At 37.3% G+C, this 12346-nt stretch overlaps 1 protein-coding gene across 6 annotated transcripts in view; it reads right to left on the bottom strand.

The window, feature by feature from the left end:
- Positions 1-12346, bottom strand: part of POU2F1 (POU class 2 homeobox 1) — a 202357-nt gene that overhangs the window by 80268 nt on the left and 109743 nt on the right. For 4 of the 6 annotated variants that reach the window (XM_061399424.1, XM_061399427.1, XM_061399420.1 and 1 more), the window contains one exon: positions 3672-3737. In XM_061399424.1, the coding sequence (XP_061255408.1) occupies positions 3672-3737 (66 nt within the window). Of the gene's footprint in view, positions 1-3671; positions 3738-6852; positions 8080-8774; positions 8834-12346 lie in introns of those variants that run through there. The other 2 variants (XM_061399430.1, XM_061399428.1) reach the window with 2 other exon arrangements.

The raw sequence follows: 12346 nt of genomic DNA on the forward strand, positions 1-12346 counted from the left end.
CCATAATCTACCCTGAATCTGTCACCTGCATATCTGTCTCATCTCTAATGGATTGCTAACTCTTCAAAGACTGAAGCGGTCTCATTTATTTGTACTAACATCTTTTAATAACACCAAGTATAATATTATTATTATACATACAGGATAGGCACATACTTAATAATAAATTAATAAACCTAAACAACAGATTTTCTGTGAACATGTAAGGGCTATTTGACAAAAGTACATTGTCAGACTTAGCTGCTCAACCTAAATAAATCACTCTGGCTGGAGAAAGGCAAAGAAGTACCGTCTCAACATAATCTTAAATACTCTTATAATACATTCTTTTAAAATGTCACAAACCAAAAACTATTTTTTCCTGACATGTTTAAAATTGTAGTAATCTATACAAAAGTATTCTGAATCCAGAAAATGTGAAACTTCAGTTTTATTATAATGCTGAGTTCTTTTCCACTGAAAATTTTACTTGTTATTCACAAACTAACAAAATCCAAGAATCCATATATTCTTTACAATTAATCTCCAGGCTTGTTTGTTATATTTTTAAACAAAAATCAATTTATAAGCATGTAATTATTGGAATAAACTATAATTTTATTTTATTATTTTTTGTTTTTTGGCTGTGCCACACAGCATGTAGGATCTTAGTTCTGCAACCAGGGATTGAACCCACACCCCCTACAGTGGAAGCATGCAGTCTTAACCACTGGACACCAGTGAAGTACCAATAAACTGTAATTTTAAACTCAATGTATCAGACATGGTAATTTACTACGCAAACTGGAACTCAAATGTATTTTTATGTTCCTGAGCTAACTACCTGACATCAGTGGGTGACGCTAATAACACAGTGACAGACATTCACCATTGAAAAAACAGACTTTCAAGGTTATCCTCAAGTGAATATATATGCTTCAGTCAACATACAGAAAGTGTGAGTCATCAAGCTTCAGAGTTAAGATCATCTCATGTTTGATCCAGCTTCTATTATTATTGCATTAGCACTAATTCTTGAGAAAAAAGAATACAAATTTCCCCTATTTTGTAAAATCAACCATTACTGCTGGTGATGGAAATAAAAAAAAGTCTAAGAAAGCACCACCCACAAAATCAGTTTTAGAGTCATTAAAAAGTAAAATATCTAAATTCATTCTGCTCAGCTCTATGGTAGGAATGAGTCTACCAAGCACTCCATCCATCTTAAAACAGGGCAAGAAATTCATGAGACTGTTTCAGGAAATGTTTCAGCTAGAATTTATCTTACATACCTCTATAAATGGTTTTAGACCTGAAATATATACACAAAGTGTTGCTTAAATTTTCAGTTTTATTTTACTACAATCACAGGAGGAACCATATGCAGGGCATGAAACATATGTCTGGTATAAACCCTGACCCTGCCTTTATTTCCTGGCTGGCTTTATGCCTCAATTTCCTACCCCTTGAAATAATACCTAACTTGCAGGGCTCTCATAAGAACTCAAGTTAAACCGGGTAATGCATATAGTGCTTAAGATTTCTAAAAACATGTCATCAGCGTTTTATTAAATGTGGTACTCAATAAATGGTAGCTACTGAAACTTCTATTACAGTGATGGATTCCCAAGGAATCCCATACAGTGAACATTCGCAGTGTTATCCAATCATTCTGGGTCTGTTTCCCTTCTTTAAGAAATACACGACTCATCTTTGAATCTGTTCTTTCAGCACAGGTGTCCTGCTCATTCTCTTCTAGCATCTTAATGGTATCAACTGCCTTATTTCTCTCTGCAAACAAGTCCCACACCTAAGTGAGGTGGCCAAATACTGGCAGAGGGACTGCAGCTACCAAAAAAAAAAAAAAAGCAAGATGGAACCCAAACAGGAGATACAAAGGAAACTGGTTGACACTTCAGACAGAGCAGAATGCTGCCCTTCCCTTCTCGGGATGTATTTACCACAGTCTATCTGGTTAGCCTCAGGGTAACTTGAGAAACATGTTAAATACAACAGGAAACCTCACTGCTCAGTTTCATATAAAGAAGCAGGTATGTTTTAAAGATTAAAAGATTAACAAGTATCTCCAGGTACAGAAAAATTTTAAATGAAAGAAATATAGGCAGGAAGCTCCTATACTGGTTCAACTCATCTACTTCACTGCTCAGTTTCATATAAAGAAGCAGGTATGTTTTAAAGATTAAAAGATTAACAAGTATCTCCTGGTATAGAAAAATTTTAAATGAAAGAAATATAGGCAGGAAGCTCCTATACTGGTTCAACTCATCTACTTCAAATTAAAAGGTGCTGTAGCTAGGAGGGGTGGAAAACAAAGACAGTTTCCAAGAGGGACTCTCATTTTTACTGTGTCCTATGTGTGGGTGTGTGCTAAGTTGCTTCAGTCGTGTCTGACTCTGTGAGCCTCTGGACCATAGCCCACCAGGCTTCTCTGTCCACGGGATTCTCCAGGGCAAAATGCTGGAGTGGGTTGTCATGCCCTCCTCCGGGGGATCTTCCTGATCCAGGAATTGAACCTGAGTCTCCTACACTGGCAGGCAGTGGGCTTCCCTGGTGGCTCAGACATTAAGGAGTCTGCCTGCAATGCGGGAGCCCCAGTTCAATCCCTGGGTCAGGAAGATCCCCTGGAGAAGGAAATGGCAACCCACTCCAGTACTCTTGCCTGGAAAATCCAATGGATGAAGAAGCCTGGCAGGCTACAGTCCATGGGGTTGTAAAGAGTTGGACACGACTGAGTGACTTCACGTCACTTCTTAACCACTAATGCCAACTGGGAAGTCCTACTATCTCCCATAGTTAGGCTTTTTTTTAAAAAATAGGCATTTTAAAAATGACAAGTCAAAGAGGCAACCCTCTGTGCAAGTAAAAAACCTAGTGAAACTATTACTTTCTGGGTATCCCTTCTTAAATGGTTGTATATTTATAATTTATGCCTTTACTAGAAACTGGGGAAGTCCCTGTACCATCTCTGGCAGATAAAGATACACAGTCAGATATCAGGAGTCAAGAGTACGGGCTGTGGAGACAATCTATCCTTTACAGTCTCACCTCCTCCCAAGGGGGGGGGGTCTCAGTTTCCTCATTTTTATGATATTAATTATCTCCGGATAAAGGGTTTAATCAAGTATAAATTTTTTTCTAAAAAATTATCAATTAAAAGGATATATTAAGAACAGATATGTTTTTATCTACTTATATTAATAATATTATTTCAATACAATTTATACTAAATGTGGATAAGATTTCCTATCTTGATTAATACCCATGACAGGAACAACTTTTTACTGAAAGGTTACTGTATAGCTGCCAAAATGTTTAATACATTTCCTGTAGTACTCACAATGACCTGTGAAATTTATTATCCCCATTTTATAGGTGAACAGATTAAGTCTCAAAAAGATTGGGAAACTGCCTAAAGTCACAAAGCTAGTAAGCTACTAATAATTCATACTCAGAACTAACTGACCCACAGGATTATTCTCTCAACTACTCTACAGTTTCTCTGAAAAAGATTAAACAATCTGCAGAAGTTACATAATCTTAAGTAAATACAGTCCCAGTTCCTGCAAATACTAACTTATATTTGACAACTCAATACTCACATTGGTTTTTATTCACCGCTTTTAGCCCTATTACATTTAAGTAAAAGGCTGGATCTGAGAACCATCTCTTACCTGTGTTGCTATCTCCACTCTCCATAGATGGTTTACCGGTTTCTGATGGATTGTTCATTCTTGAGTCTGAAATAAATTAGAGGAGATTTTTTAAAACTTGGGGATGTGGTTAGATAGGCAAAAATTGTGGCAAACAAAAAGGTTAAGAATACTGACTAACGTTACAGCCATAAAGTTCAAGGAGAGATGTGTCAAAACTAAAACACTGCAAACTATAATAAAATTTCATCTGAAAGAAATTTAAGATTTCCTTAACTCTGAAATGATCCACAAATAAATCATCTTTTAAAGAAATATAAGATTTTTCCAACAGAGATTAACAGAAATCTAACCTGAAAAATTATGAGAGTATAATATGAAAAAGAGGAAAATGATTTATAATATGAAGCATAAAGTATATTACAGAAACAAAATTGGGGTGGGAGGGGGAGAAGTATACCTCACAAAGTAAAATATGTTATTCCCAAATAGTTTCTTTTTTCATAAGTAAAGATATTCATTAATTATAACCTAAATAAGCTACTGGTAATCTTGATAACAGACTGGACAATAACTCAACAGAATAAAAAGAAAACATGTCTAAGAAAAATAACTCCATATTTACTCTCCATGCCCCCCAAAACAAACTAAACATGCATCAAAGTGAAAATATACCAAATTCACACAATTATACAAGAAGCGGACTACAAGGCATAACAGCTACAGCTAATAATTACAAAATTAAGTCACAGTCATACTCACTTAAAAATGATACTGCTTTGATATCCTAAATGGACACTTTCACAGTAATAAGTTTTCATCAAGCAATATTAATTATCTTAGAAGATATGCAAGAGGGAAAACAAGAACAAGTGCACTTTATTCCTACCTCTAAACTATACTTTTATATATCATTCTATTTCTCTTGTGAGCTGAAACTTAGCATATTTATAATCAAATAAGTTTACTATCAAGCAAGTTCTAACTTTTCTGCCCATCAGGTTAAGAACCATTTAACTATCATCATTAGTAGAGAATAATACTTAAACTGTATTTATTCAGATTTTTGACTCAAGAGCCCATTTTGTCATCTGTTTAAATGTTTAACTAGAAAATCAAAATAATCGTTAGTAGTCCCAATCACGTTGCCCTTAGTTATTTTATCCACAGGCATAACTGGTAAGAATCAAGAATCCTCCCATAAATTTCATTTCCAATCTGGAAGCTGTGCAATGGCTTTTCTAAAACAGTTTTTGAAACCAATGCTTGCCTTATGGGCTTAAGCAGTTCTAACATATCTTTGTTTTGTTCTTCACATGTTCAGAGTTCAAATTTGTTAAGTCTGCAGTCATAAATGAAGGCAGTTCTATAACTTCCTTCCCAGACCCATCCAGAAAAATGTAAATACCATCTGAAAGCATACCAAGTTTTGAAAGCAACAGGTGTACAACTTAGTAAATATCAGCTTTCTGAATGACTTAACCAAAATCTTATGAACGTCAACAAAAGTCACAATAAATCTAATAGAATATACTAATAAAGCATACATGCTGCTCAATGCTTCCTTTATAATATATTTTAAAACAAAATTGGAAAAAATGAACTAGCTTACATTCATCAGAAGGGTAACAATTTTTTCCCACAAACCATAAAAACAAAGCTGTAGGCACAGTTCTTAACAAGTCATGGTCTTGTATAATTCATATCTTGGTTTCCACATGTATAAATTAAAAATTATCTCACAGATATTCTATGTGAATCTTCTATGCATTTTCTATTAAACTCTCAAGAGTTTAATACACATACACAAAAATAAATAAAACCAAATTCTGACTAACTATACAACTATGAATGTTGTACACTGGAATGAAGTGGAAAAATGTTTAAATGATATTAACTGTGAACTGAAAATAACAGAATTTCTAATTCTAAAATATAATGCCAAAAATATTCAAAAAGGTACTGTCCTTTCTTGAGTTCCCAACTTAGTAGACGTAAAAGAGTAAATACAAGTAAGTCTGATTTATGTTTGAAGCTTTTTTTTCTCTCTAGGCACACTAAACTGACTCTGTGAGTCTAAAACACAATCCACTGGTTGCTCTTGGACTCAATTCTTGACATCAGTTTGTTATTTTAGTCATTCACCCTTTTTCATAGTGGTTCTATCAATGCTGTGTAAGTATTACTACTATCTTGGGTTTAGACCATGCCTTCTGCCTAAAAATTCAAACATTTTCAGATCTCTTATTTTATTATGAGCAACTGCAATGGTGTTAGGGACAGCCTCCATTTTTCAAGTGGGAAAAATTACATACAGGAAAAAAAAATAATCCAGGGTTCATAACATCACTTGGAGATGTGACCAGAGTAACCCAAAGAGGTTTCAACAGTTCTTCATATAAACAGAAAAAACTCAGCCCAAAATACGGTCACTATAGTCACAGTACATCTAAAAACCAAAGTGCTTCAGTCTATTTTAAACCTTAATCAAAGACAGTTTATATATTCAAGCCAGACATTTCTCTCCCCAAATCTTATTGTTCTTTAGGAAAAAACTACAAACACGCTTTCCAGCACTTAAAAATTGTTTCCTGAAGAACAGAGTTGATTTTTAAAAATAAAAAAGGCTAGTATTAATCAAAATTTGAAAACAGTTAACAGTTTCTAAAATCTGGAAATTGATCAGCAGTCCTACTGCAGTTAACCATTCCCACTACCTTCTGCATTAGGATTTATGGGAACAACTATGTACTACGGCTCCATCTTATTTTTCACCAGGCGGTTTTGGTTTTTAGATAAGATATTCATATTCAGTATGCAAAACATTTTTACTAATATGTACATATTATGAAGGTACACTTTATATCTTGTTTCAGATTTAGACTGTTGTTTTAGAACAATATGAAATGCTCTCAACAGAAATTCCCAAAAAGCAAAAATGTCCTCCATTCAAGTAGAACTCTAAATCCACACTATTTACTGAAAATCTCCTCTGAACCAGAAGAGCTAGTGGTAGGGAGGAACTTACTGTAAATTCAAGCAGGCTTATGCTTTGCAAATGCTCTCCTCCTTCCCAGCTCAGTCCGCTTCTCCCCCCTCCCACAAGCTGGTTGCATATGCGATTAAGTGTTGATGCATAGTCAACCCTACACACACTATTTCCATATTAAAGCTTATAAGAAAGAACTGCGCTGGTACCCACCTGGGACATAGTCACTGCAGTCCAGCATCGCTGTGAAATCTTCTAGAAGTTCAGACAGTCCAAAGCAAGGAAGAAACAGGTAGCGGTTTGGTGTGGGAGAAAGAAGGTACTACTATTTCTAAATCTACACTATATTCTTTAGAGAACAAGGGTGGGAGGTGGAAAGTGGATTAGGGGGAGAAGCAAAATACAACTTCAGTTACACCATAGCAATCTTCAACTGAATAAGGAAACTTCAGTTGCTCAGAGTAGTTTTAGTCTCTCTTACCAGCTAGGACTGACATTGTCAAGGCAACTGAAGCATGAAAAGTTCCCCTTTTTGTAATAAAATAGAAACAAAGATTGCAGCTGGCAGTTTCCATAATGAAGCTTAATCAGTATGCGCGTGATTAGGGCCTTATGCAAATCTCTCCTCGTTAGCACAGCAGCCAGCACTTTGAAGTCCACGAACAATTCATTTACAGAATACACTGAAAGCACCCCCTGCATAATTTAAATCATTGCATAAATATTTATCAGTCTATTTGCATATTAATTGGCAGTGCATGAAGGGAAAAATTATCTCCTGAGTGCCAGCATAATAATTAGGAGGATAAAATGAGATTTCTTCCAATGGTCTGGCTTCTTGGACCTAACTTAAGATAGTACTGAGGGAGAGGGGAGGGACAGGAGACAGTGTTCTGTTAAAATGCCACTGAAATGACACGTACAAATTAGAAACAACTCTACAGACTTAAGCACCTTTAATCTTATTCCTGCTGGCAACAATGACTTCAGTAATAAGAGGATTTGCAAAAAGCTTTCGACACAATCCAAATAATCCCAAGGAAACAATTAGCAAGGTAGAAGCAGAACACAGGGCTGTCAAGATGGTGCTAGCTGCTGATAGAGAATTTTCCAAATATTAACATACACTGTCAGGGGAAAGTCCTACTTTAAAACAAGGAACCAACAAATATATGGAAGCAATGCAGCATCTATAAAATTATCTTCATGAGTATGAAAACTCATTAGCTACAATTTCTTTTATACTATCAAATTAATCAAATAGATTAATGAATGCCACCTATCACAAAATATCCTTCCTCCATCAAAATCAATCTAAAGTGTATGACAATTTGTTATTTACAATATCTATCATCAAAAAATGTGTCATTAAATTGTGGAATTACTTAGTGTTTTCCAGTAAATTTCACTTAATGGATATGAATCTATAAACTTAAAATACTTACAAAAAATATATTTATTCAATTTAAAATGAATTTACAAGGTAAAACATCAATCCCAAATTTTTTAGGCATTACCTTATGACAACATTTTAATGTAATCATTAGACAGTTTGAGAGATTTCTAAAAACCCATGAGATAGGCATTACTACTCCTTTTTAAAAATAAGGAAACTGAGGGACAGCTTTAGAGCTGAAGTATTTTACCTAATGTTACCCGAATAATTTGGAGTCAGGATTTAAAACCAGATTTTGCTGACATTAAAACTTGAGAACCTGGCCACTATAATACCTAGGTACAAATTATACATTTAGGGAACTGGTAGACACAGAGGGCCTGAATCAAGCAGCAGACTAAAACAGTTTATTTTCAGCATAGTAAGGAAACCAGTAATTGGTGACAATGACTTTGTGTTTAAAAGTCAAGTATGTGTGGGCACACAGAAGAGTGCACTAGGTTTGAGAGTTCTTAACGGTTATTATTTCATTAATAATTGCTTTTATTCAGAACTCATCTTCAAGCATGCCAAGTGTCTGATTCTTAAAAGTATGTATATACCTTTCCCTAACATTAAGGGTGAAATGAAACAATATGCATATGAGGAAATGAAATATAAGATTTCTCTAAGGGATATTCAAAAGATTTCCCTGCAAGTCAACAACTTTGTTAGGAACAGAACCAAAAAGCTCTCTTACCTTTTAGATCAGCACTCTATTTATATTGCTAGTTTTTCTGTTTTATAGAACCACAAAATCTGTAAGAGAGGGAGTTTGGGGGAGAAATTTAACACTGGCATGTAGTACCTGTGAGACTTTCCCTCTTTGAACCTTCCTTTCCTCATCTGTAAAATACTATCTTTTTCACGAGGCTGCTGTGAGGATAAATGTCCCTGTGCTTCTCAGACTAGACCCTGCACTGGAGCAGGAGGTGGTTGTGCCAGAGAAGACATGAAGACATGGGACAAACATGGTGTATCTTCTAAGATCATCGATTCTATTCAATAATAATTCATAATACTTTGTATTAAAACAATCAAGAATATATTATGGAACAGAAAATGAAACAAATGAATTTTTAAGGTAGAATGTATTGGACTATACAGCTTCTACTTGGCAGGAAAATATGAGAAGTAGCGATGAATGTGATTGGAATTTGGTGGATGTCAGTCAATAAATGTTTTTTTCCTTCTTCTGCCTTCATAAAATTTGACATTTACTGCCTGCATTTATCACAGAACCTCTCTGAACCTCACAATCTACCTTTTTCTACTGTATGCGGTAAATACCACTCAACTATATTTCTGATGCCAACTAGGTCTTTCATCCATCAGCCAAGGATGACTTATAGCTACAGAGAGACAATCACGGGCAACTACGGAGTGTTTACCGGAAGGTACCTGCAGGGCAGTATAACAACCCTCCTCTCCCTCAGGTCAAGAGAGTTCCACAGGGTCTTTCTGCACAGCAGGCCTATACCTCACCAACTCATATAAGTGAAGTCGCTCAGTCGTGTCCGACTCTTTGTGACCCCATGGCCTGTAACCTGCACCAGGCTCCTCTGTCCACGGGATTCTCCAGGCAAGAATACTGGAGTGGGTTGCCATTTCCTTCTCCAGGGGATCTTCTTGACCCAGGGATTGAAGCCAGGTCTCCCACATTGCAGACAGATGCTTTACCCTCTGAGCCACCAGGGAAGCCTCCAACTCACATAGGCTACTATGAAATGTGAGACCTCCTTCCCCTTACTCCACAACTCACCATCTTCACCCCAGGATGAGGGAGAGAGAGGCAGCATGAGACGCAACTATCCAGGATGACATGAAGCCTCACCTTACCCAGGCTACTGACTCTGTCACAGTGGTAAGGGTGAAGAAAACTCTCTCTCTGTCACTCTTGATCTAGGTACTTTGTGCATTCTAGACGGAAGGCTTAAATATTGGAAGGTTGTTCAGGCCTTTCATAGATGGATCGGGGGAGGGATGGCCACCATTTCTCCATTAGAGTCCCCTATCCATGGAATACTTAGATATGAAAGAGGGGAACAGACAGAGAGCTTTTTCCACAAAGTCTCAAATGTTCCTGGTGGCTCAGCTGGTAAAGAATCCGTCTGCAATGCGGGAGACCTAGGTTCGATCCCTAGGTTGGGAAGATCCCCTGGAGAACGGAAAGGCTACCCACTCCACTATTCTGGCCTGGAGAATTCCATGGACTGTATAGTCCATGGGGTCACAAAGAGTCGGACACGACTGAGCTACTTCCACTTCAAATGTTCACTTGGTCCTCTGTCTGAAATAGCACATTAAAGCTTAACCTAAAAAGAATATCCTTTTTAAAAAGAAGAACCATTTCTGGGAGGTTTGTGGGATTGCTATTCACACTTCAGCATGAATTAAATCAATATAAATTGCTTTCTTTTTAAGACCTAGTTTGGCTTCCCTGGTGGCTCAGTCAGTAAAGAATCTGCCTGCAGTGAAGGAGACCTGGTTTGATTCTTGAGTTGAGAAGATTCCCCTGGAGAAGGAAATGGCAACCCACTCCAGTATTCATGCCTGGGAAATCCCATGGACAAAGGAGCCTAGCAGGCTGCAGTTCATGGTATCCCAAAAAGTCGGATACAACTTCTTGATCAAACCACCACCAAGACATAGTTTAGGAGTTGATTAGTAAGGTAACAATTGTTTCCACTGGAAGAGGTCAATAAATACTCTTTTTTAAAATAAATACTTTTATTAAGTATAGTTGATTTATAGTGATTCAGATGTACAGAAAAGTGATTCAGAGACCTATTTTCAGATTCTTTTCCATTGAGTTCAGTTCAGTTCAGTCTCCCAGTTGTGTCTGACTCTTTGTGACCCCATGAACCACAGCACACCAGGCCTCCCTGTCCATCAACAACTCCCGGAGTCCATCCAAACCCATGTCCATTGTGTCAGTGATGCCATCCAACCATCCTATCCTCTGTCATCCCCTTCTCCTGCCCTCAATCTTTCCCAGCATCAGGGTCTTTCAAATGAGTCAGCTCTCCACATCAGGTGGCCAAAGTATTGGAGTTTCAGCTTCAACATCAGTCCCTCCAATGAACACCCAAGACTGATCTTCTTTAGGGTGGACTGGATGGATCTCCTTGCAGTCCAAGGGACTTTCAACAGTCTTCTGCAACACCACAGTTCAAAAGCAGCAATTCTTCGGTGCTCAGCTTTCTTCACAGTGCAACTCTCACATCCATACATGACTACTGGAAAACCCCTAGCCTTGACTAGATGGACCTTTGTTGGCAAAGTAATGTCTCTGCTTTTGAATATGCTGTCTAGGCTGGTCATAACTTTTCTTCCAAGGAGCAAGTGTCTTTTAATTTCATGGTTGCAGTCACCATCTGCAGTGATTTTGGAGCTCCTCAAAATAAAGTCAGGCAGTTTCCACTGTTTCCCCATCTATTTGCCATGAAGTGAGGGGACCAGATGCCATGATCTTAGTTTTCTGAATTTTGAGCTTTAAGATGACTTTTTCACTCTCCTCTTTCACTTTCATCAAGAGGCTCTTTAGTTCTTCTTCACTTTCTGCCATAAGGGTGGTGTCATCTGCATATCTGAGGTTATTGATATTTCTCCCGGCAATCTTGATTCCAGCTTGTGCTTCCTCCAGCCCAGCATTTCTCATGGTGTACTCTGCATAGAAGTTAAATAAGTAGGGTGACAATATACAGCCTTGACGTACTTCTTTTCTATTTGGAACCAGTCTGTTGTTCCATGTCCAGTTTTAACTGTTGCTTCCTGACCTGCATACAGATTTCTCAAGAGGCTGGTCAGGTGGTCTGGTATTCCCATCTCTTTCAGAATTGTCCACAGTTTATTGTGATCCACACAGTCAAAGGCTTTGGCATAGTCAATAAAGCAGAAATAGATGTTTTTCTGGAACTCTCTTGCTTTTTCAAGGATCCAGTGGATGTTGGCAATTTGATCTCTGGTTCCTCTGCCTTTTCAAAGACCAGCTTGAACATCTGGAAGTTCATGGTTCACGTATTGCTGAAGCCTGACTTGGAGAATTTTAAGCATTACTTTACTAGCGTGTGAGATGAGTGCAATTGTGTGATAGTTTGAGCATTCTTTGGCATTACCTTTCCTAGGGATTAGAATGAATACTGACCTTTTCCAGTCCTGTGGCCACTGCTGAGTTTTCCAAATTTGCTGACGTATTGAGTGCAGCACTTTCACAGCATCATCTTTTAGGGTTTGAAACAGCTCAAAGATGGAGAAGCTCTACACAGTCAT

Source organism: Bos javanicus, chromosome 3 (assembly GCF_032452875.1).
Source record: "Bos javanicus breed banteng chromosome 3, ARS-OSU_banteng_1.0, whole genome shotgun sequence".
Classification (NCBI taxonomy): domain Eukaryota; kingdom Metazoa; phylum Chordata; class Mammalia; order Artiodactyla; family Bovidae; genus Bos; species Bos javanicus.